The sequence below is a fragment of the Sorex araneus genome, chromosome 11, assembly GCF_027595985.1.
Source record: "Sorex araneus isolate mSorAra2 chromosome 11, mSorAra2.pri, whole genome shotgun sequence".
NCBI lineage: Eukaryota > Metazoa > Chordata > Mammalia > Eulipotyphla > Soricidae > Sorex > Sorex araneus.
This window is the reverse complement of record NC_073312.1, coordinates 49052273-49076450: the sequence shown is the minus strand read 5'-3', so window position 1 is coordinate 49076450 and position 24178 is coordinate 49052273. Positions and strand designations below refer to the sequence as shown.

Here is a 24178-nt window from a genome sequence, read left to right as displayed (position 1 = left end):
GGACCATGGTCTGGCGAGCCAGAGGCCTGGGGCTTCCCAGCCACAGTCTCTGGGCTGCATATCAGCAGGGAGCACTGCTAGGGATCCTGGGATGGGGAAGCCAGGACACTGCAGTCACTGGTATGAGTTTGGGGACCAGAACACAGCTGTCCAGCCTCATGGCCCTTGTACCTGCAGGGTGGGCACTGGGCTCCAGGATGCACTCGGGAACTTCTCCACGAGCCAGGTGGACAGGAAGCAGGAGAGGAAAGGAAGATGGGCAGGTCCCATGTTGGGGGATGGGGGCCAGTGAGAGTCACTGGTCTCTCTGGCTTTGTAAATTGGGATGCTGAGGTGCTGGGCTCAGAGTGAATCCCAGTATGGAGTCCCCGTTCCACAGTTCCACAGAAGGTAACAGCTGGGGACACGAAAGAAATAGGGGTGACCTCTCCCAGGGCCCTGAAAAAGGGGGACCCTTCAGAAGTCTCTGAGACTTTGAGGGGTTTCTTTTAGGGGACCCGCCTGGGGAAGTGCTGGATCTGTGCAGTGGGGGCGGGGATTCCCCCCTGCAGCTCTGGTGCTCAAAGGACCATGCTGAGCATGCGGGGATGGGGGTAAGAGGGAAACGCAGCATGAAACTCTTGGGCGTCTTATTTCAAGTGAAAAACGGAGCAAACCCACTTCAGCACACGGTTTGCTGGACAGCGGAAGAGAGAGGCTCCGAGGTTCTTCCCGGAGGCTAGGGAAGAAGTGGACACGCCTGGCGAAAGGCGATGCCCAGGCGTCCAGACAAAGCCCTACTCAATGGCAGTCCGTACCGCGGACCGGACCGGCACACCTGGGCCAGTCGGGGCCCCGCCACGCCCTGGCTCGGGCGCCCCCAACCCTCCCGGGCGGAGCGCCATCCCCACGGCCGCCTGCAGGGGCCGCCGCCTCTTCAGAAATGCTCCGCCTTTGTCTGGGAGCGCGCGGGGCCGGTGCGGCGGGCGGGCGGGCGGAGCGCCTCCTGCGGCCCGGCCAGCGCGGCCCGCGCCCCTCCCGGCCCGGGCATCCCCCACCGCACCCCCGCGCGGCCCGCGCGCAGGTGAGCGCCCCGCCCGCCGGGAGGCCCCGCCCCGCCCCGCCCCGCCCCGCCCCGGCCTGCGCGGGGACCGGGCGGGCTCCTCGCGCGTCAAACCACATGATCCCATAAAACATTCATCGGCTCCCGGCCCGCGCCGCGAGCGCCCCGCCAGCCGCGCCGCGCCGCCGCCCTCCGCGCCCTGCGCGCCCGCCCGCCAGCCCCGCCAGCCCCGCCGAGCGCGCCGAGCCGAGCGCGCCCAGCCTCGTCCCGCGGCCGGGCCGGGGCCGGGCCGGAGCGGCGGCGCCTGGATGCGGCCCCGGCCGCGGGGAGACGGGCGCCGGCCCCCGAGCGACTTTCGGATCGGCACGCGCCCCGCCCGACCCCGAAGATGAAGAGGGCGTCCTCGGGAGGTGAGTGCCGCGCCGCGCCCGCGCCCGCCGTCCCGGAGCCGCAGGGCCCCTGTCCCGGGCTGCCGCGGCGGCCGTCCCGAGGGTCACCCGGCCGCCCCGAGGCCACCGCAGTGCCGCGCCTGGCTCGGGGCTCGCGGGTGCTGGGGGGGGCGGAGGGGGGCCCGGGAGGGCGGAGCCCGCGGCGGCAGGAAAAGTTGCGGCTTCCCGGGGAAAGTTGGCGGTGGCGGCGGGACCGGGGGGTCGGTGGGTCGGGGGCCCCCCCAGACGCACGCGAGGTCGGGGCTGAGGTGGCGGCCGCGGGCTGGGAAGGGTGGGGTCCGGTCTCTGCGCGCCCCGGTCGCGAAGGGGTTAATGAGGATTGTAGACCCGACCGAGGCGGGGGTGGGTGGGGGGTCCACCTGCTTCCACGATCTTCCTCGTACCGCTCCAGTTCGGCTTAGGTCCTGTCATTTCAAACCCCCCCCCCCCGCCCCCCGGGGTCAGGCCACAGCTGGATGAATGGGGCCCACTGTTGGCAGCAGAGGGCGTGAGGGGGCGGGGCTGGGCCAGCGCTGTCCCCCACAGCCCCACCCGGGCGGGCGTGGACAGAGCGCGCCGAACCTCCGGAACACCTCCGATCCGCAGCCTGAGGGCCATTGCGGGGCCGAGCGGAGGAACCCAACCCTGGAGGGGCAGCGACTCAAAGCGGCCCCTCCCGGGACCCCTACCCCGCGGCTGTGAGGTCCTGAGAATAGGGGTGTTGGAGAGGAGAGGGGGGGTGTCTTGACCTCGGGTGAGGGGAGTCCTGGCTGTAGGGCACTCCCCAGGTGCCCGCCCCTACTGCCCTGCTGATGTCCACCTTGCCGCAGGCTGCACCCACGTTGCCTTGCACGTGCCCGAGTCTACAGGGGCTGCACACACGCACGCTGCATGTGCGCGTACATGCCGCACACACGCTGTCAGTGCACGTCAGTGTCCTCGCCTGCCTGCACGCCCACGGGCACACATGCATGCACATAGCATGTGCCGCTGTGTTCTCCGCGCCGCTGGGCTTGCTGGGGCCCCTCGGCAGCGCCCGCTCTGGGCGCTTGCAGGCACATGTGTTGAGGGGGAGCTCTGGGCAGTCTGCGCTCACCGCGAGGGACCCTAAACGCAGAAGGCTGGGCACGCCTTGGCTATTTGCAGAAGCCCCTGCCTCTGGGAGTGTCCTGGGAGGCTCCCCTTCCCTCCCGCCCACCCCCCAAGTCCGAGTGTGCATGCGTGAGCCTGTAACTCAGTATGCAGCTGCACGTGCGTCTCCGCTGCAGCCCCTGGGTGCCTGAGGCCACATTGGCAGGTGCCTCTGCCTCTGAGTGTGGTCACTTCTGTGTGCCCAGGCAGGTAGTGACCAGTTTGGCTGGACTCAGTAGCAGAGAGGCTGGAAATGTGGTACGGCCCCTAGTTCCAAGCTCCCAGCAACTCCCCCCCGTGCTCCCTGTGGCTGTGGCAGCCGCTGCAGCAGACAGACAGGGACCCACAGGGGCTGGAAAGGCCCCTTATGAGCCTCCGGGTGGAGAGCGCCACCATCAGGACAGCCCCTCGTGGACTCAGCAGCCACTGCTACCTGGTTCAGCTGGCGCAAGTGTGAGCCCCCTCAGGACTGACCCTGGGGGATCCTCGAAGATCCAGCCTTTTGTGAAGACAGAAGGTGCCTCAGTCTCTCCGAGATGGGGGCCTTATTGAGGGGTCCCTGGGTGTGTCATCTGCCTCCGACTCTGAGAAGGGGTGTTGGGGACCCACTCATGCTATGGTGGGGAAAACTGGGGCCAGAGGCCACAGAAACTGGACCAGACGCTGCCTGCATCCCCTGCCACCATTACCAGTGTCCTTGTCTGCAGAATGGGGATGGCAGTGCCATTACAGGGTATTTTGGGATGACACAGGGGTAGGCCTGAAGTCAGCTCCCATGACAGGGCAGGCAGCAGTCTGTCCTTTGCTGAGCCTCAGTCTTTCTGTCTGTGAAGCGGGCACCATCTACCCCCGTCTCCTGTTTGAGAGAAGAGGCCAGCTGGTGTGCCTGACCAGCTCCCCCCAGCAGGGGGCTCCCGGGGTGGGGGCAGCCTGAGACCTAACCAGCCTCAGATTGGGGTGCGAGGCTCAGCCACACGTGTATGACCTTGGGTGTGTTCCCCATCGCCCCCTCCACAGCTCACCTGTGACAGGGGCCCGTCCTGAGGCCACCCCCAGGAGGTGCTGGGGAGCTTTTCAAGGCTGAGGCGCTCAGGGAGCTCTGACCCAGCACATGTGCCTTCAGAATACCCACTTCCGACCCCCTCTTCCCCACACCTTCTCCTGGACCCTTCCCTCCTGCTTGCAGATGGGGGAACAGAGGTGTCTGGACCTCGGGGAAGGCTGGGCAGGGAGGTGCTGGTCACCGAAATGTCTTGCAAGCTGGCATCTTCCCAGCCAGGCCCCTCCCTGTGTGAGACCCTCCTGGGGAGGGGGCTGGAGGCGCCTGGGTCTCCGCCAGGATCTGAGGGAGACACCCCACCACTTGTTGGGCTGTGGCTCTGAAATGTGGGGGGGAAGTCCTGACATCCAGAGGGCACTGGCCCAGGCCCTGCACTTGACTCCAGAGGCCGGGCCTGTGCCCCCGTCACAGATACACAGTCCGGCTCCGCTCTCTATGCTGCCCCTCCCCTATCCAAGGCCAGGGGACCCTCCCAGGTGAACCCCCTGCCCCGCCTTGATTTCAGGGCTTTGTCTGAATGCCAGGGAGCTGGTGCAGCCCCAGGAGGGGAGGGGGGGAGGGGCTCCCGAGCTGCTGGAGGCTGAAGGAATCCAGCCCTGGGGCTGCGCTTCCTTCTCTCCTGGGCACCCGCCAGAAGGTCTCCTGGAGCCTCAGTCTGTGCAGGGAAGGAGATCGGGAGAAGGAGCAGGAGGAAGGAGTTTCCTGGTGACAGTGTGTGGCAGTGTGCGTGCATGTGCGTGAGGGCAGGAGTGTGTCTGGGGGTCTGGGAGGGAGGCTGAGCCTCCTCTCCTTGGGCTCCAAATTCTGAGCTCTGCCTGGTGTGTGGCATGCCTGCTGGGTTCTGACCCTCTCACTCACCCCCCCCAACCCGTCCCCCCGCCCCTGCCCTCCCACCTTGGGGCTGCCAGACCCTCCCACCACACAGGGCCCTCAAAGTGCAGTGAAACGGGCCAGCTGGCCCGCCAACCTCTCCTTTGGGGCCACAGCATTCTCCCACCCCACGCTGTCTCCTGCCTCACCACTGCAGCCGCTGCAGCCCCGGGGTCCCCCACGCCATGGCCTGGCAGAGCCAACGGGGCTTCCTTGCAGTTGCTGCTTCACTCTGGACGGCATGTTGCCCGTGCACCATCTCTTCTTTCATCTGGCCCTGCCTGTGAGACCCTCCTCGGGGTCAGCATTGAGGGGGAACAGCCCTGCTCCCCTGAGCTCTCCCACAAAGGACAGGTCATCCCCGCAGCTACAAACGGACCCCCCCTCCCCGGGGGGTGGCACGTGGCCCCAGCAGCTGGGCCTGCAGTGCCTGCAGTGTCACGGAGTGCCTGGCCCCGCCGGTCCCCGCCCCCCACCCCACCCCCTCCTGCTCTGTGCCACGGTTTCCTCTTCTGTTGCTGCATTTGGCTCTCGCGGCAGGTCGGGAACTATTCTTGTGCATCCTGGGCGGCTGGCGGGGAGTGTGGAATCCCTTTCCCAGGAGGCGCCCTCCTTTCTTTTCCCGTCCAGCCCCTGCCCCCCACAGGGCCCAGCCTTGAGCCCGCATGGCGGGATGCAGGGAGCCTGGCTCAGCATATGGCCCTGCGCAGCCTGCTGTCCTCCTGGAGGCCCCGCCTCATCCCCCCGGACCAGGGTGGCTATTACGGGCCTCGCCCTCCCGCACCTGTCCAGGGCTGGGGCTGAGTTTGTCCCGGGAATCTACATATCCTGGATTCCCCCGGTCAGGGAAGCGCCACGTGGGGTGCGGGGAGTGGGGGGGCGGGGGCGTCCTCTCTCCCTGCCCCCACCTCTGTCCCTTCCTGACAGTCCCTCCTCCATGTGGCCTCTGCCCGGCCTTATCTGGCAGGGAGAAGTCTGGGGCTCTGAGCAGCCTGTGGTCCTGCGGCCAAGTCCCCAGGCCCCCAGCTCTGGCTGTAGGGCCCTGGGCCGAGCCGAGAAGGCTGGGCTGCGGGTGGGCTGCAGGCTGAGCTGCAGGGGGCCCGGGGAGGAGCTTCCTCAGCGTGGAGCCCCTCCTGGGCCCTGGCAGGTGTTGCCCGCCAATGGCATTGGGGGAGACTGGGGTGGGGGGACTTTAGGTGGGATTCTGTGGCTGGCAGGAGGCAGCACACCCTCTGGCCTGGGGCATACGTGGTGGTGGGCAGGCTGGACGCGGGCTTGTGCTGGCACAGAAGGAAGGGGGCACTGAGGAAGCGCCTTTACCAAGGGGGTCTCAGGGCCTCAGGGGCACCGGCCAGCACCTCAGATGGGCCCCCCAGGGCAAAGCGCTCCTGGGCCCCACGTGCTTTGCCCAGGAATCCACTTTGGGAAACAGCAGCGCTGGTCCACGTGTGGGCCTCCAGCAAGGGCCCACAGGGATGGGCGGGTCATCCCCCTCCTCCGCTGCGCCTGGCACCTGGTGGGCGGAGGGACCCCACTTCTGGCAGTGTGAGGCAGTGTGCAAATGTAACCTTTGGGTTTATGACTCTATTTCTCGGCAGCAAATGTCACGGGAAATGTCAGGCTGAGGCTGGAGATGGGGAGGAGCCCACTGAGGAGGGGGTGAGGTATGAAGTGGGGGGCCTTTGGCCAAGGTGGGACTCTGGGCCCCTCACCTCCTCCCAGGAGCCCTCTTGGATTGCCTCAGCCCCACACCATGTCCTCGCTCTGTCCCAGCCATGGTGACCTTGTTGCGATGTTGCCTGTATTCGCCTCCTGCCAGGGCCCAGATGGGGCGGGCTCAGGGACCTGCCAGGAGTCCAACCTCCACCCCCCCCACCGAGTCTGGGCAGCAGTTGGATCAGCCTGTGCAGTGCCTGCTCGTGAGTGACCTTGGGCAGGGCTGTCCTTTCCCGGTCATCTGTGACCCATGGCTCTTGCCAGACACCGGGTCCCCAGCTCAGCACCCTCATGGGTGGGAGAAACACTGTGAGGGCCCAGCATGGGGCAGCAGGTGCACGTGCCGCGGCTCTGGGTTCTCCACAGAGCGCGCGGGGCAGCGCCGGGCCGTGGGAGAGGAAAGGGATCCAGGTCGGCTGGAATCTGCAGCCCTCAGGCTGAGCAGCCCCTCCTCCCGCACCAGCCTGACCCGGCTCCGAATCTCCCTAGGATCCGGAGGCCACTCAGCAAACACCTAACTGGATGCTGCCACCCAGCCTGGGTGCCCACCCTGGGCGTCTCCCCCTCAGCTCCCCAGATTCGGCCCCTTACATGGCCATCCCCACGCCACTTGTCCCTCCACCACGGACTTCCAAGCCCAATGCCTGGAACCCGTTTCTTCTCTCCCCCTGAGCCCAAAAGTCGGTCAGGCCAGCTCTGGCCCCTGCCTGCAGACCCATCCCCATATGTCCCTCTCTGAGGGCTATACATCCCCATACCTCCCAACTCCATCCCCCAGGCTCAACCCCGGCTGCTCTGTTTAGCCACTGAGCTGTTTCCTGAAACATGTCAGCACCCCCATCCTGCCTTGGCTTCCCCGTGCCTCCCCCCCAGCCCCCAGGATGAGACTTTTGCCTCTTCAGACCTGCCTGGGGTGTGAGGGGTCTCCTAGGAACCTTCCCTCTGCCCTTTCTTGGGGAGCTTCCTGATCCCACATAACTGTATCTGCCGCACAATTTTCCCTGAGTCTAGCCCGGCCTGGCTGGGGGTGCAGTGAGCTGGCCCCCCAGGAGACACAGGAGTAGGTGCAGGCCGTTTGCTGGAGACTCTGCACAAGGTGTCCCTGGATGAGCCTGGGCTGGCGCAAGCGGTGGTGTGGGCAGATGGAGCCTCCAGGCTGTGGTCCAGCGTCCACTCTGACCTGGGTGGGCCACTCCTACCTGTCACGTGGGATACTGGGAGGGGGTCAGAGGTAAGTGCTTCCCATGGGCCCCTTCCTCCCATGGGGGCCTCCCACCCCCTTAATGCCCTGGCTAAGACTTGCTGTGAAATAGTGGGGCGTCCAAGTCCTTCTGGTCACCCTACCCAAGACATCTGTGGTGGGACCCACCAGGCGGGTGGGGAGGGCAAGTGGCCAGAGCACGCCCCTCTGGGGGAGCCTCTGCTGAGCCCCGGGGGCCAGAAGGGGTGCCCTAGTCTGGGCCCCTTGTGTGTTGGGGGTGCGTGTGTTTCTGGTCATGCTGAGGGAAGGCTGACGCATGTGGCCATGGGGTCTGTAGGCTCTCGGCAGGGCCAGCAGTAAGGCAGTCTGAGTGGGGGCTGACTCTACTGGGAGGGCGCCCAGGATCCCCAGCCCGGCTAAGAAAGTAAAACTCTTTGTCATCAGGATGCTTCTGGGTCACCTTCTTCTTTGCTCCAGTCTTGGGGTATACTGGGAGGGGCGTCCATGGACCCTTGTTCCTGTTGGTCCTTGGGTGGGTGGGGTGGGGTGCAGGCAGGGGCTATGTACCTCTCTCCACACCTAAAGCACCTCTGGGCCCCCAAAACATGACAGGAAGCAGAGTCCCAGTGGTAGGCCAGTCCAGCCAGCCTCGTGAGGGGTAACCCACCCCCTGCGGCTGCACCCAACTCCCCAGCCTCCACTGCCTCTACGCCCTCTACTGGGAAGCTTGGGAGGGCTCCACGCCCATCCTGTCCCCTTCCTGGAGCAGAGTGCAGTTCTATGTCCCCCGGCCCCATTCTCCACCTCCTCTCCCATGTGGGTCCCGCTGGAGCCCCCCTGATGTCTGGTGGGTGAGCCTGGAGGAGATCCTGCTACTAGGTCTCCTTGTGGGTGCTGAGAACCCCAACTGAAGGGGGTCCCTAGGTGATAGGGACTGATGGGAATGACGGGTCTGGGCACTGATCCCTGAGAGCAGCCTTCCTGGTGAGGCCCCAGCCCAGCCCTCCCCCGCCGCCCCCCCCCCCCGCCTCCCCATCCTCAGCAGGGCTAGCTGGGCACTAGATGCTATGAGGGTGGCCGGGGGGCCCTAGACAGCCCCCCCTAGCTTCTCCCTCACCCCTCTCAGCCAGGACTTTTTTTTTTCCTTTTTGGGTCATACCTGGTGATGCACAGGGGTTACTCTGGCTCTGCACTCAGGAACTACCCCTGGTGGTGCTCAAGGGACCATATGGGATGCTGGGAATCGAACCTGGGTCGGCTGCATGCAAGGCAAATACGCTACTCACTCTGCTATTGCTCCAGCCCCCTCAGCCAGGACTTCTGAGAAATCTTTCCACCCCGTGCTGGGGGTCGAGATGGGGCGTGGCGACAGGGCGCTGCCCACGCTCCCCGCCCCCACACATTCCCTGAGCTGCTGCCCCGTGTCCAGGCCATCTTTCACTTGTGACACATTCTACACCCGAGGACCCCTGGGTGCTCCAGTAGCACCCCAAAATCTATGGTGCCATGTCAGAGAAGTGCTCTAGTGGGTGCCAGTGGGGTGGTATTCACGGAAATCCCACCAAGGCTTCCCTGACCTCTTGATACTGGCATGTACCACTGGTGGCTCACATGTGACAGCGGATCATGAACAGCTGATGGCTGTGTGGGACTCCAGATAAACAGGAAGTCTGGGAGACTTGGGGAGAAGAGAGCCCAGTGCTTGGGGCTCCTGGACCTGAAGACGAAGAAGCCGGGGTGAGGTGGGACTCGAGGGTAGGGAGGGAGTGGAGCGGACTGAGACAGAGCCTTGGGGACAGGGTGCGGCCCACGCTCCCCGCCCCCACACACGCCCAGAGCCCGCCTGCTGCCCTGTGTCCAGGCCATCTTTCATCTCCCTGCCTTAGCCCCAATTTATGTCAGGCAGAGGCTGACACGGGGACAGGTGTGACAAGTGTCTGGCTTCCTGTTCAAAAATTGGCAAAAGAAAAACTCTGCTGGTGAATATCTCCCATCTACACAGCTCGCGGATGTCACTGGGTGACACCCAAGTCCTAATGGATTTTTTTCCACCTGCCCCCAGGGTGGCCTGAAGCTGGGGTGGGGGAGGGGAGCTCCCAATTCTCTGCTCCCACCCTTAGATCACAGGAGGGCTGATAGGCATGACTGTGCTGCCAGTGGCAGGGACCCCGGGCTGGGGGACAGTGAGAGCCAGGCCTGGTGGGGGTTGGGGAATGAATACAGGCTCTGAGGGCTGCAGGTGTAGGGCCAGGGACTCCATGCACCCTGGGGGAGTTGGACGGTTCTCTGCATTGGGTCCGTTCCAGGGTGGCCTAAGGGACCCCTGCAGGGAGAGACCCCTGAGCATGCTGCCCGGTGGGGTGTGTGAATCGTGCATTTCCTGGGCCCTCCATACCCCGAGAGTGGGGGTCTTGTCATCAGTTCCCAGGTGATAGTCCAGAGGCTGGAGACACCCACCTATGCCCCAGCCAGGCAGAGATAAACCCCAGAGTCTCTGGCCTACCCCAGGGGGGTCTCAACATGGTGGCAGGGACTCCATGAGACGGGGTCCTGAGCTTGGCCTCACTAACCCTCCCCAGAGCAGGACTGGGTCCCCAGCACGACGCTGGCATGTGAGACCCCAACAAACTGACGCAGCAGCCCTGGCTATGCCAGCCTGGCGCGGCGGCCGTGCTGGAGACACCCGCCTTTTCGGGAAGCCGTGGTATTTCACAGCTGGGGGTGCCACACCAAATGCCACAAGCTGAGCAGCCCAAACCACAGAAATGTGTTTTTCTCAGTTCTGGAGGCTGAGCGGGTGCTGGCGTGGTGGGCGCGGGGAGAGTTTGCGTCCTGCCTTGCACACGGCTGCCTCCCCGCTGGCCCCCACATCACGGCAGCTTGCGGTGGGGCTTACTTCTTCTCTGTAAATGTTTTTATAGGGGCCACATCCTGCAGGGACAAGGGCCGGGTTGGGTATTCAGTGCCAGGATTGAATTCAGGGACTGGACCAGGGATTGAGTAAGGGATGTATCAGGAATGGAGTCAGGGATTGGTTCCAGGGATTGGATCAGGGATGAGTCAGGGTTGGATCTGGGACTGGATCAGGAATTGGAAAAGGGATGGATCAGGGATTGGATCTGGGATAGGATCAGGGATGGAGTCAGGAATTGGTTCCAGGGATTGGATTAGGGATGAGTCAGGGTTGGATCTGGGACTGGATCAGGAATTGGAAAAGGGATGGATCAGGGATTGGATCTGGGATAGGATCAGGGATGGAGTCAGGAATTGGTTCCAGGGATTAGATCAGGGATTAGATAAGGGATGAGTCAGGGATGGAGTCAGGATGGATCAGGGATGGAGTCAGGGATGGATCAGGGATGGAGTCAGGGATGGATCAGGGATGGAGTCAGGGACTGGATCAAGGATGGAGTAAAATGATCAGGGATGGAGTCAGGGATTGAATCTAGGGATTGGATCAGGGATGAGTCAGGGTTGGATCAGGGACTGGATCAGGGATTGGATCTGGGATTAGATCAGGGATGGAGTCAGGGATTGGTTTCAGGGATTGGATCAGGGATTGGATAAGGGATGTAGTCAGGGATGGAGTCAGAGATGAATCAGGGATTGGAACAGGGATTGGATCAGGGATGGAGTAAAAGAATCAGGGATGGAGTCAGGGATTGAATCCAGGGATTGGATCAGGGATGAGTCAGGGATGGATCAGGGATTGAGTCAGGAATGGATCAGGGGTTGGATTGGGATTGGATCAGGGATTGGATCAAGGATGGATCAGGGATGGGTCAGGGATTGGATCAGGGAGGGATCAGGAATGGAGTCAGGGTGAATCTGTTTTGTTTTGTTTTTTTTTTTGCTTTTTTGGGTCACACCGGCAATGCACGGGGTTACTCCTGGCTTTGCACTCAGGAATCACTCCTGGCGTTGCTCAGGGGACCATATGGGATGCTGGGAATCGAACCCGGGTCGGCCACATGCAAGGCAAATGCCCTACCCACTGTGCTATCACTCCAGCCCCAGAGTCAGGGTGAATCCAAGGCCTCCTTTAGCCAGGCTCCTGCTCCACCCCTTGAGTTGTCTCCCCAGGGAGTCTTTTCTTACATTCCCATCATGGAGATCCCACCCTCCAGCCCCATCTCCAGAAACCTCTCCTGGGGGTCAAAGGCTCCGTTGTATACACTTGGGAGGGCAGGAGGTGGCACAGACACTCAGCCTGTGGCAGACCAAGGCTCTGGCAGTGCCAGCCTTGGGTGCTGGTGCCATGTCCCTGAGAGAGTGTCAGTGCTCGCACGGGCTCCCCCAGACCTGTCTTTGAGTAATGCTTATCCACAACCGCCCCAAGCCCCAGACCTGCCCAAAGTGGTGGACTTTTCTAGCATTCCTGACACTTACGGAGCACCTGCTGTATGTTGGGTGACTGGCCACAGGCCGCCCCTGATGCTCAGAGCCAAGAGACTGACCAGAAGGAATCATTGATACCCCAGCCTGCTGTTCCAGCTAGGAAGGGTGGAGTGAGGTAAACAGGGGTGGAGGCGTCCCGGTAGTGGACAGAGGTGGGGAGTCAGGCACCCCAGGAGCCAGTTCACCAAAATACCCCCACCCTCTCAGGATGACCCATCCTCACCCTGGGCCTCAGTGCTGATAGGGTGATCTTGGCCGGGACAGGGGCATCTGGCTGCACCCCAGGAAGTGTAGGAGGTTTTAAATTCTCAAAGGGGTGGGGAACTGAGTGGGTGTGGACACTCCCCAAGCAGGTGGCCCGTGCCCTGGTCCCTGAGGGCCTGCCCGGGGCCCTGAAGGCCCGGAGTGACAGATGTCCATCAGATGCATGTCCTGCCTGCTCTGTTCAGTGGCTGTCCAGTGCCTGCTGTGGGCAGTGCCCACAGATCAGGAGGTGCTTAGAGTTGGGGGCCTGCCCAGGTCTGTCTGCATCAGGGCCCTTCACGTGCTGAGTTGGAGAGGAGACACAGGGAGGAGGAGGGATATTAAGGTCATTTTTGGAGGAAATCGTTTGGGACATTTTTAGGGAAAAAGGCAGATGTCTTTTTGGAGCTTAATAAACTGAAGTCTGGTTTCTTGGACAGGCAAGACTGTTTGGGAGGGGTGAGGGTGTGGGGGTGTGGGGTGAATGGCCAGGTAGTCCCTGGGGTCACAGGACGGTGGGCGGTGGGGGAATGAGTGGCTCCTGAAGCCCCTCTGAGCCCCGATGGCCCAACCAGGGCCTCAGTGCCCACTATGGTCATGGTTTGGCCCTGGCCTTTCGGGAACTCCCCATCTCAGCCCACCCTGGGCTCAGGGGGCCATCTGGGCTCTGGGTCCAGTGGGGTGGGGTGGGTGAGCCAGGGTTTGGGGGGCTCCCAGTGGGTGTCAGGCTGGAGGAGGTGTGGAGGGGCACCTACCCTGACCCGCCAGCCCCCCTGAGCAGACACTGAGGAAAGACTGCTGCCCCCTCCTTCCGCACATGGCGTGCCTGCAGCATCTCCGGAAGTAGCCGAAATACCCTGACCTGCTTTTGCAGGCGGCGGTGGCGGCGCCTGGCCCTCCCACCCGTGCTGGTGAGAAGCCGCCAACAATTTCCATCCCAAATTGATTTCAAATAAGGAAGAGTTATCACACACAATCATATAGGAATAATTTATCACTCGTTAATAAAAGAGCAATTACTTATTCACGGGGCCCTAGCCGGCCTGCTGCAGGTCCGCGTGCAGAAATAAAATTGGGGCTTTCCCGAGAGTTGAGGGGCGCCTTTCTGGGCCCTCCGGAGGCTGGGGGTGCCCTCCCCGGGGGCTGCAGATCTTGCTCCCGGTGGCCCATGTGTAGGCGGCTCCTCTGGCTTATCCACCTCGACGCTGTGGGTCCCAAGTGTCCTCCTCTTGTGGGGGAGGCTGTGATGTGTAAACAGGAGCAAGGCAGGGACTGGGGCCGGGGCCCAGGGGAGGAGGTCCCCAGCAAGACCGGGAAGGACCAAGCACACAGCTGGACCTCCAGGTGTCTGGACTCAAGAGCCTAGAGTGTTCCCAGAGGCCCCCCTCCCCCCCGCCCCCGTGCATCCTTGGTCACACCTGAACAGGGGGCTAAAGAGCAGAGTGTGGGGTTCAGGTGTTGCAAACACCTCCTAGCCCCCTTTCTCTTTCACCCCCTTGGCCATGCCTGCCTCTAACCCCTGTGATCTCATATCTGCTGACACACGCCCTTCCAGTATACTTGTGTCTGTTTCTAGGCTTCAGTGCCAAATACGAAGCGGTTTTCAAAAGATAGCACCAGGATCCACCGGGGCCCGCTGGTGGGCCTGCTGGTTAGCCAGGTCTGGTCTGGAGAGTATTCTCCCCGCTACACACACACACACACACACACACACACACACACACACACACACACACACACACACACACGGCTGGGGCAAAGGCTGGGCTTTGGCGATCTTGTGCTCTTGTATAGCTTTTGATTTTTCCTGGAGTTTACAATTGACTTTGTCTTTGACGGAGGTAAGGGGTGGAGGAGGTACTCAGGGGTTGAGCCACACCCAGCAGTATTCAGGGATCACTCCTGGTTCTGTGCTCAGGGGACCATTTGTAGTGCCAGGAAACCGAACTGGGGTCAGCCATTTGCAAGGCAATTGTTTCACTCACTGTACTATCTCGCTAGCCCAAACTCTATCTTTCTCTGTTTGGGGGACCACACCCAGAGATGCCCAGCAGCTATTCCAAGCTCTGTGCTCAGGGAAGGGATGCTCACTTCTGGGGGGCCATGGGCTATCAGGGATTGAACCCAGGCCTCCTGCAGGCAGAGCGTGCTCAGCCCTTTGAGCCACCTGTCCAGCCCTGCCTGGCTTCCCTCCAGCCTTCAGGCCTTGTTGTGCCCACCTGAGCCAGGGTGCGCCAACCCCTCACAGATGTCCAGGGCTTCTCCTGTTGCCTCATATATATCTTTCTTTGAGTTTCCACCCTGGTTTTAGCTGAAGTACATCCCTGACTTGAAAGAGGAAGAGTCACACCAATCCTTCAATGTCACAACTGCTGTGGCTGGGTCTGGAGTTCATCCTGGATGCTCCAAGGTGATATCTCGTGTGGTGCCCGGGCCTGAGGGTGCTGCCTGTTCTGCTCCACAATGCTTTTCCCAGGAGGAAGGGCCAGAGGGCTAGGGCATGTACTCCCAGAGATTTTCTGGTATTAGTTCTTGGAGGACTTTTTCTCTCCTCTCTTCCTGTTTTCTCACTGAAACTCCTGCAAGACAGCTGTTGACCCTATATTTGACTTCTGACTCTCCTATTCCCCCACCCCACTGCCAACCTTTCCGCTTCCTCTTCCTCTTCTTCTCCTTCTTCTCTCACCTTCTCTCTCTTTCTCTCTGTCTGTCTCTCTCTCTCTGTGTCTCTCATTCTGGAAGATTTCCTTGACCTTCTTTCCCAATCCTTCTATTGATTTTCTGAAATTTTAGCAATTCTATTTTTTTCCTCCAGGGCACTCTGCTTTCTGACTCCTGCTTCATCGCACCCTGTTCTTGTTTTAAATCCTCTTCTTCCCTGTCCCGTCACTGTGGCCTCTATCTGCATCGTCACCTCTTCCAGAGTCATTTTTCTGGTGCCATTTACAAGGGAAACACGAAAGGTGATTGGATGCTTTGTTGAGAGCGGGGTTCGTGGGCAGGCTGAGGTGCCCTCCCATCCATGGGCCTGACACCCTGGAAAGTACTTCAGAAACATCCTGCTGTGTCCCCAATTCCTGGAAGCAAAGGGAAGCCAGGGGACCATCCAGTCCCAGAGATGCTCAAAAAGGGTCATGGAGGAGAGCGAGTGGGGTGTTGGGCAGTAGGACTGTAGCCCCAGACATCTGCCCACCTGCAACCCACATCCCTTGCCCCCAGATCTGTGTCCTGATGCTACTTTGTATAAACTCTGCAGTGTGTACTGTGACCCCCTTGCCAGGATGCTGTCCGCAGCCCCTGGCAGTGTCCTCTGGTGTCCTCTGGTGCATGTTTGATTGTTCCCAGCATCCTTTGTGCATCCCTGTTTCTGTTCATCTCACACCCTCGGTCCTCACCTCCCTCAGCCCCCTGGGAGGCCTTTCCACTAGGTGAGGGTTTGGGTGACTCGTGCCCCAGAACGGGGGAGGGTGGCTTCACCCCCATGGCGCAGGCGTTCCCGGTGCTCTGGCACAAAGCGAGTCAGCAAACCTGTGCTGGCAAGGGACGAACATGAGCTGGTCTCAGCTGCGTGGGCCGTGCTGGCAGTGCCAGAAAGAGCCACAGTCAACACACAGGCCCGCACAACTGTTTACAAACAACGGCAGTGGCCACACCCCTGTTTGCCAGGTGCTGCGCAGTTTTGCACCTGGACCCATGGGCTCTAGAAGGGGGGTTCCTCTGGCATCAGCATGGATACTGAGTGTCTGACCTGGCTGGGGGTGGCAGGGGGCAGCAGCTCAGGCCAAGACATCATTTGTCACCCCCAGAAGCCCTTGTCTCCCGAGGTCCCCTTCCCATATATCTCTCACTGGGACCCTTGAGGGCCACATGGAACTTCTGCAGGGTCTGGATAGGTGCTGTCTCCCCCTCCCCCACTCCCCTCTCTCCCAGGACAACTTGGGGTGCTGGGGCCTGCTCATTCCTCATGACCCAGAGCAGTGAGCAGATAAGAAGAGCCCCAAAGGCCCACTCGTGTCTTTCCACAGTGGGGCGCATCCTGCTGCCTGCCTTGTCCGTGATGTTTGACAAGTGCCAAGAGCTCAAGTGTGCCTGGGGACCTGCCTGCCTGTCTTCCCTGCTGCAGGGGGCAGCAGCCCCCTGGTGCCCTGGCGCCTTGGCAGCCAAGAGGCCTGGGAGCCCATGTCAGCTGCATGTTCCGTGAGCGAGTACCAAAAGGACCCACCAGGACATGTGTCCCGAAGTGTGTGTCCTCTCATACGTGCCCTCCTGCCTTACATGGGTGCTATCTGATGGGGTGCTCCCAGGGATGGGCAGCTTCATGCAGGAGCGAATGCAGGGTCTGGAGGAGGGTGGTGGGTTGGCAAGGGCTCACCCCTGCACTGCCTCACTGGACCCCGGTCCTGGACAGGCAGTGGCAGGACATATGGATGGATGGGACTCAGATGTGCTATGGTGTGGCTTTCACCCCATGGCACCCTCACATTCCCATCTCAAGCCCATACCCAGGGAAGAGAAAGATGTGCCAGTTCCTGGCTAGTGTCCTATATTGAACTAGCCCCGGACTGCGCGGAGGGGCTGTGGAATGGAACTCGGTGATTAGGTGGAAGATGTTTATTGGTCTGATGGAGTGGGGTGGAGGTACTGGCCTCAAGGGATGGGGTGGTGCTGGTGGTGACTGGGAAGCAGGGGATTGTCCCAGCAGTTTTGGGGAAGGGGTCAGGCAAATCTTCAGCTGGACAGAGCCCCCAGTGCAGGACTCCCTAGAGTGGTCACTGGGGCAGTAGACATTGGACGGGAAGGCCCTGGTGGTCCACTCTTCCGCCCTTACCCCCACCTTTTCTATTACTGGATCACAGTTACAAAGCAGAGATACACAGTTTCGAAACTGTTCATGCTTGGGTTTCAGTCATGCAATGCTCCAACACCCGTCCCTTCACCAGTGTACACTTCTCACTCTCCAGTCTTAACCAAGGATGCACTCCCAAGGCCCAGTCCTGAGCGTTTGTCACAGTCTACGTGAATCTCATCCTAGTGGCAGCTCAACCCCTGACACCCAGAGCCAACTCAGGACTCCGCAGCCTCTTCCATCCCCCACGTGGTTCCTTCCATGTCCCCGGCTGCCTGCCCGTGGCCCCTTGGCTGGGCTGCAAGTGCCTCGAGCCAGGACTCACATCTGGTCTCTCGGCTGTCGTGGGGCTTACCTGCTGTGTTTGCTGGGCACGTGGCCCCACCTGGCCACTGGGCAGCTTCTCAGCTTCTCGTTCACCTGCCCCAGGGCAGGCTGGGTATGGGGTCATATGCCCACACCAGCACCCCATCCCTGCCAGCCTTGCTTTCTTTGACTTGGGGGGATCCTGGGGCTCCCCACCATGGGTCTGAATTGACTAGAGATTAGAAGGGGCAGGGGATGAAGCTTGGGTTTAGTGTGGAGTGGTAGGTAGGGAAGGGAAAACTTAAGCGCTTTTTAGCCTGTGGGCACCATGGGTAGAATTCTGGGGCTGGGGCCGCCACACTTAACTGTCCTCATCTGTAAAGTGGAATATAATTGGCCCCTGGCCTTCGGGCACCATGCCAGCTTTTTCACTGGCCCTCATGCAGGGCTGGGGCTGCCCCTTCCACCTTTTCTGGGCTGTGCCTCAGCAGATCTGTCCTCTGTGTCGTCACTGTGCACACGCTGGCCCAGAACTGCTTCCGCCCTGGGCCCGGCGCCCACCTGCCAGGGCAGATAACCCAGCAGTGACTGAGCCACCTGCCCTCCCTGGTCTCGCTTGAGAAGACAGCTAAGGATTGGGACCTCTGGGGTGCATAACTGACACCCCAGGGGATACCAGACCCCAGGGAAGGGGTGTGGGGAGCTCCTGCCCCCACACCTGGTACCAGGCCAGAGGCCCAGGAAGCAGGCCGGGTGCGCTGGCCCGCACATGCCTGACCACAGGCCGGCCGGAAGGAAGGTGGGTGGTGATGTGAGAAGCGAGTGAGACCAGGGGGACAGATGGCCGGTGCGGGGTGGGCGGATGAGCCAGTCGCCGCAGGGGGGCTGGCGGGGTGGTGAGCAGGCAGAGGGGGGGTGCGAGCCTGCTGCGGGATGCCCTGACCCTCTGCCACGTGCCGATGATACCTCCCCACCCCCACCCACAGCTATTTCTGATGCTGGCACGCAGTGCTGTGGCCTGCTCCTGTTCCTGTGGTCTGTCAAGTGGCTCTACACGGGGACATTCTCAGTGTCCAGGTGGGCCCTGAACTGACTGGTGTCCTGGCTGTTCCTCAGCTGCGCCCCCCTCCCCCCAGCCCCTTCATCACCAGCAGACCCCAGCCTAGGGGCAGCCATCAGAGCCTAACTGGACAGGTCCCCTCTTGGTCACTGCAGGCCCCACACCCCACCGCCGTCCTGAAACCTGGACTCTTGCTGCTGAGCCCACACAGCAGCCCACCCCAGGCCTGGTCAGCTGTGCTTTGTGGCCCCTCCCTCACACTCCCTGGTCCCTTCTGGCCTTACCAGGTGGCTGCCTCAGTTTCTCCACCAATAAGCTGGAAGGCTCCTGGCACTGCAGAGGAGACTGGTTCTCACGCTCCTACCTTGCTAAGCGAGCTGGCAGACCTCTGAGGAGCCCCCGAGAGAGTGTCTCCCCTCCCATCACCACGGCCAGCACTGAGACCCCAGGGCTGCTCTGGGCCACCAGGGACCCCAGCCAGCACTGCCCCACCAAGTAGGACTGAGAGCTACACTGCCAGGTTTCAGGGCAGGCTTGGGCTGGGATGGGGGGGGGGGGGTCCCAGGAGTGGTGAAGCCTGAACGCACGAGGCCTCCCCCCACCTGTAGCCTCTGGTGTTGCTGTTTTGAGCTGCCAACCTCAGAGCCACACCCTCCTCCAGCCCAGGGTCCCAGGGACCTGCACCCCCTCACCTGCCTCACGGGAGATGGGACAAAGTAAGCATTGGGGTGCTCTCTGGGGCCACCCCCTCCATGCCCAGTGCCCCCAAGCCTCTTTCCTGCCCCCATCACATGGGAGGACCCACCCCCAGCACTAACCTCTGCCCTCAGGTGGCTGCTCCTCAGCCAGATCCCGATCAGGGAGAGGCGAGAGCCTTGAGGTACCCAAGGAGCCCCCGAACCCATCCATTCTGCGCTGAGTCTGCGAGAAGAGAAGACCCGTGTGGAAGTCAGGAAGTCAGGGTGGCGGGAGTGTGATCTGGGTGCTATATTGGGGGGCTGCGGAGGGGAGTTATGGGGGACTGCAGGGGTGCGGAGGGGGTGTGCATGCCCACGATGTCCCGTGTGAGAGTCAGGCTGGGCTGGAGGGGCTGGTTCCTGCCCCCCGCTGCCCCCAGTCATGTATGCCCGTGTGCGGACATTAAGAACTGGGATCCCACAATGCTGGCGCATGACTGGTGAGACAGAGGTGAAGGCTGCCAGGCTGGGAACTGGGAAAGGGAGGCTGGTGGGCCTGGGCACAGTCCGAGGGCTCTTCTGGGTGGGCAAGCTTGCCTGGAAATTGGGAAGACCCTCTCACTCTGGGGCTGCAGAGGTCAGTGCTCCCCAGCCATGAGCATTGGAGGGAGGGGCTGCAGCCAACAGTGCAGGTGGGAAGGCGTCAGGGAGTGGCCCAGCTCAGCCTGGGGTGGGGTTGGAGGGACCGAGACATGGTGGGGGCGTCTCCTGGGTTCCCAGGGCCCCTGCTGTGTGTCTGAACCCATGCTGAAAAGTTGGGTTTGATTATCTCATAAAAAGATGCCCCCTCTGCTTGCTCAGCGGAGGGGTTGCCATGGAGACCAGCGGGCAGGCCCCAAGGGGGGCCGGGTTGGAGCCAATTACTGCGGCTGCGGCAAGGAGAGAGCCCACCGGCGGCCTCCCGCTGCAGGCGGGCGCAGGGGCTTAGAAGTTGGTTTCCCAAAAGCAGTTGACTCGGCAGGAAGGGAGCCGCGCCTCTGCTCGGTGCCTCGTTCTGGCAGAGCCGAGCTACGAGGCCACGCTGCCACCAGCTCCCCCTTCCCCGCCACAGCGAACCCCAGCCCTGGAGCCCTGCCCAGAGCATTCTTCGAGTGGGGGTAACCCCAGGCTCCCCAAGTACCGAGCTCATAGTCTCCTGGGGGCCGGGGATGGGGAAGCCTGCCTGGGAGGATAGAGGAACTGTGGGTTCTAGTGAAGCTGGACCCCAGCCAGGCTCATGGGCCCCCGGCGGCCTGCCTTGTAGCCAGGGGACAGGGGCCGTGGCAATGTGGCTCAGTAGGCGGCACAGTGGGTATAGTCCTGATGGGGACCATTAGCAGCACCGGAGGTGTGGCCCATTCCATGGCCTGGTGCCGTTGTTGCTGTTGCCAGGATGTGGCCCACGGGTAGTGGGGAAGTCCAGAGCCTGGTCTGGTGAGGCCCTGATGTCCCCTGTCCCATGCTGACATCGAGGTCTCGGGGACAGCAGTGCTGTTTTCCTAGCACAGTCCTGCCCCGTGACAGCAGGTGAGATGCTGGTGGGAGCCAGCCTAATCAGGCTCGACTTTCCCAAGGAGGCCCCAGAAGGAGAGAGAGCGAGCGAGGCATGTCAGCAGTTTTCACAGAACCACAGGCCAAGGTGCCCCGCACAGCCTCCCACGCGTGGCCAGCTGGGGGAGGCGCTCGTGGGGCCAGGCCTGCCTCTCTGGGTCCCTCTCCTGGGGCTGCCTTATCCCTGACAACCCACAAAATGGTCCAAAGGACAGAGAAGCACCCCCGGCCCCACCTCAACCAGTGTGTGTATGGGGGGGTTGTTTCCAGGAGCTGGAGTCTAGGAGCACCACGCCCAGGACCATGCAGGCTGGGCTCGGGGACTTGTGCCGGCATTATCTGGGGCAGACGGAACCAGTGTAGGGCCCCCCGCTGCTCCAAGGCGAGGATGCTGGGCAGGGGAGGCTGGCCGGGGTTCGGTCCTCCCTTCGCCTCCAGCCCCAGCATTCGCCCAGCCTCTTGTCTGCAGAATCCTGCTCTTAGCTAGCTGCCAAGGGAGGTGCGAGCTATCAGCACAGGTGCTAGCTGTCAGCCAAGGTGCTAGCTGATAACTCAAGTGTTAGCTGATAAGCCATAACCCTCCCAAGGGGATTCACATTTTAATAGACTTACTCCTGCAGGCTGAAAGAACCTTCTTTGGCATCTAAGGGTTGGCTCCAAGGCTGGGGTGCTAAGACACGAAGCTTAGGCTTGGAGCTTGGGGCCCCTCCTGGCGAGACCAGGAGGATAGAGCCCCCGAGCCAGGGGTGGGGTGGGGGCTCCTGGCCCAGATTGCCCTTGGGTGTATTTGGTTCCCAGAGACAGAGCAAGTGTGTGTGTTTGTGTGGGGGGGTCTGGGAGCCTGAAGCAGGACTTCCTGGAGCCCCCTCCACATGGTCATGTCACCAGAGCCAGATGGAAAGGTCCTGCAGAGGGCGGAGGGCAGCGGGTGGTGCAGGGGCTGATTGGCTGGAAGGGGCGGAGTCCTGGCCCTGGAGATGCAGCAGAGAATGAGGCCGAGGGGAGGAGGTGTTCCGTGCCAAGGCAGGAAGCACAGGAAGTGCTGAGAGGAGGGTGTCTGGAGCGGGCACCTGCCTGGAAGGGCCTGGGGGCAGGGCTGTGCTCGGCCTCCTGCTTCCTGGACCAGCTGCCCCTGCCCTCAGGCATCCAGACCCCTGCTCCTGGGAGAGTGCAGAGCTCTGGAGCCCTGTGACATGACCCCCAGCAGTGCTAGGGGGATCCCCAGACCCTGCTGGGGGAGGAGGTTGTGGCTTCTGCAGTTTCCTCATCACAGCCCAGCTTCCCGCAGTGGTCAGGGCAGTCCTGTGGCAGGGGCAGGCCTGACCCACAGTCCCCCAACCCCTGACCTCCCCAGTCTGGCAGTGCCCTCGGCGGCAGCACCCAAAGCCCCACAGCTGCCTGCTGAGTGGTCAGGCCATGAGCAGAGGCTCCGGGTTCCTGTGCAAACCTGGACTGGCAGGGAAGGGGGCGGGCCAGGAATAGTGTTGGGACCCATGGGGCAGGCCCTGGGGACTGTGGTCCCTGGAGTCTCAAGAAAGCATCTGCAGGCATCAACGCGTCCCCCAGAAGGGCTCCAGGCGGGCAAAAGCATGTCCCTGGGCAATGCTCGTGCAAAGCCAGTCAACCTCGTGCAGTGCTTCCTGGGGCACAGGGACCAGGTCTGCAGCCCCTGTGCCTTGCGCCCTCTCAGGGCTCCCACCTGCTCACCGCCCTCTCCTCTGCCCGTAGGGAGCCGGCTGCTGGCCTGGATGCTCTGGCTGCAGGCATGGCAAGTGGCAGCCCCGTGCCCCGGCGCCTGTGTGTGCTACAATGAGCCGAAGGTGACGACCAGCTGCCCACAGCAGGGCCTCCATGCCGTGCCCGTGGATATCCCCGCCTCCAGCCAGCGTGTGTTCCTGCACGGAAACCGCATCGCCCACGTGCCGGCCGCCGGCTTCCGCGCCTGCCGCAACCTCACCATCCTGTGGCTGCACTCCAACGCGCTGTCCCATATCGACGCCGCGGCCTTCGCGGGCCTGGCCCTCCTCGAGCAGCTGGACCTCAGTGACAACGCGCAGCTGCGAGCCGTGGACCCGGCCACGTTCCGCGGCCTGAGCCGCCTGCACACCCTACACCTGGACCGCTGCGGCCTGCAGGAGCTGGGCCCGGGCCTCTTCCGCGGCCTGGCCGCGCTTCAGTATCTCTACTTGCAGGACAACGGGCTGCAGGCGCTGCCCGACGACGCCTTCCGCGACCTGGGCAACCTCACACACCTCTTCCTGCACGGCAACCGCATCCCCAGCGTGCCCGAGCGCGCCTTCCGCGGCCTGCACAGCCTCGACCGCCTGCTGCTGCACCAGAACCGCGTGGCCCGCGTGCACCCGCACGCCTTCCGGGACCTGGGCCGCCTCATGACGCTCTACCTGTTCGCCAACAACCTGTCGGCGCTGCCTGCCGACGCCCTGGCGCCCCTGCGCTCCTTGCAGTACCTGCGGCTCAACGACAACCCCTGGGTGTGCGACTGCCGGGCGCGCCCTCTCTGGGCTTGGCTGCAGCAGTTCCGAGGCTCCTCGTCCGAACTGCCCTGCGCGCATCCCCCGCGCCTGGCCGGCCGCGACCTCAAGCGCCTGAGCGCCCCCGACCTGGAGGGCTGCGCCGCAGCTGTCTGGACCGGAGGGTCCACCGCCGAGGACCCCCTGGGGCTGCCCAAGTGCTGCCAGCCCGACGCAGCGGACAAAGCCTCGGTGCTGGAGGGCAGGAGCCCGGGCTCGGCGGGCAACTCGCTCAAAGGACGGCTGCCGCCTGGTGACGGCCCGCCGGGCAATGGCTCGCGCCCGCGACACATCAACGACTCCCCGTTCGGGACCCTGCCCGGCTCGGCCGAGCCCCCTCTGAGCGCGCTGCCGCCCGAGGGCTCCGAGGCCCCGGGCCCCCCGACCTCGGGGCCTCGCCGCAGGCCCGGCTGTTCCCGCAAGAACCGCACCCGCAGCCAGTGCCGCTTGGGTCAGGCGGGCGGCACGGGCGCGGGCGCGGGCGAGGCGGAGGGCTCGGGGGCGCTGCCCAGCCCCGCCTGCAGCCTCGCCCCGCTGGGCCTCGCTGTGGTGCTGTGGACGGTGCTGCGGCCCTGCTGACCGGGCCCCACAGCTCCGCCGCGCCCCGCCAAGCCTTCCTCGGCCTCCAGGTGTGTGTACATACGGGGTTCCCTCCGCTCCACCAGCCAGCAGCGGGCAGCCAGGCCTCTCCCCGACGGACCCCTCCCGCCCGCCCCATCTCCACCCCCCCCCCATCATGTTTACAGGGTGCGGAGGAGCGTTTGTTCCAGAACGCAGCCTCGCGCTCGGATCGCGGTATATAGAGATATGCATTTTATTTTACTTGTGTAAAAATATCGGACGACGTGGAATAAAGAGCTCTTTTCTTAAAGCTGTGGCCTCCCGGGCTATGAGGGGCTGGGGGGTTGCTGAGAGGGAAGGTGGGCCTTCGAAGGGCAGTGCCTGGCCCCCTTGATAGGCAGATGAAGGGGGCAAGGAGCTGCCTGGTGTATAGACTGGTGCAGACTGGGCGTGCCCCAAGGCGGTAGCTGCCCAGGAAGCGGGTTAGCTCAGCCTACCTGCTGCGGTGACTGACTCTG

The 24178-nt window shown here is 62.7% G+C and overlaps 1 protein-coding gene across 1 annotated transcript; it reads left to right on the top strand.

The window, feature by feature from the left end:
* The first annotated feature begins 1267 nt into the window (after positions 1-1267).
* Positions 1268-23970, top strand: RTN4R (reticulon 4 receptor). Its single transcript, XM_055119538.1, has 2 exons — positions 1268-1452; positions 22297-23970. Exons 1-2 carry the CDS (start codon positions 1431-1433, stop codon positions 23676-23678), a joined length of 1404 nt encoding a protein of 467 aa, XP_054975513.1. The 5' UTR covers positions 1268-1430; the 3' UTR covers positions 23679-23970.
* The last annotated feature ends 208 nt before the right edge of the window (positions 23971-24178 follow it).

What these genes read in the sequence shown, in the direction of transcription:
- RTN4R (XM_055119538.1), top strand. Translation starts at nt 1,431, where the DNA reads ATGAAGAGGGCGTCCTCGGGAG. An exon ending in GAAGAGGGCGTCCTCGGGAG is followed by an intron (nt 1,453 to 22,296) that starts GTGAGTGCCGCG and finishes CTCTGCCCGTAG; the next exon opens with GGAGCCGGCTGCTGGCCTGG.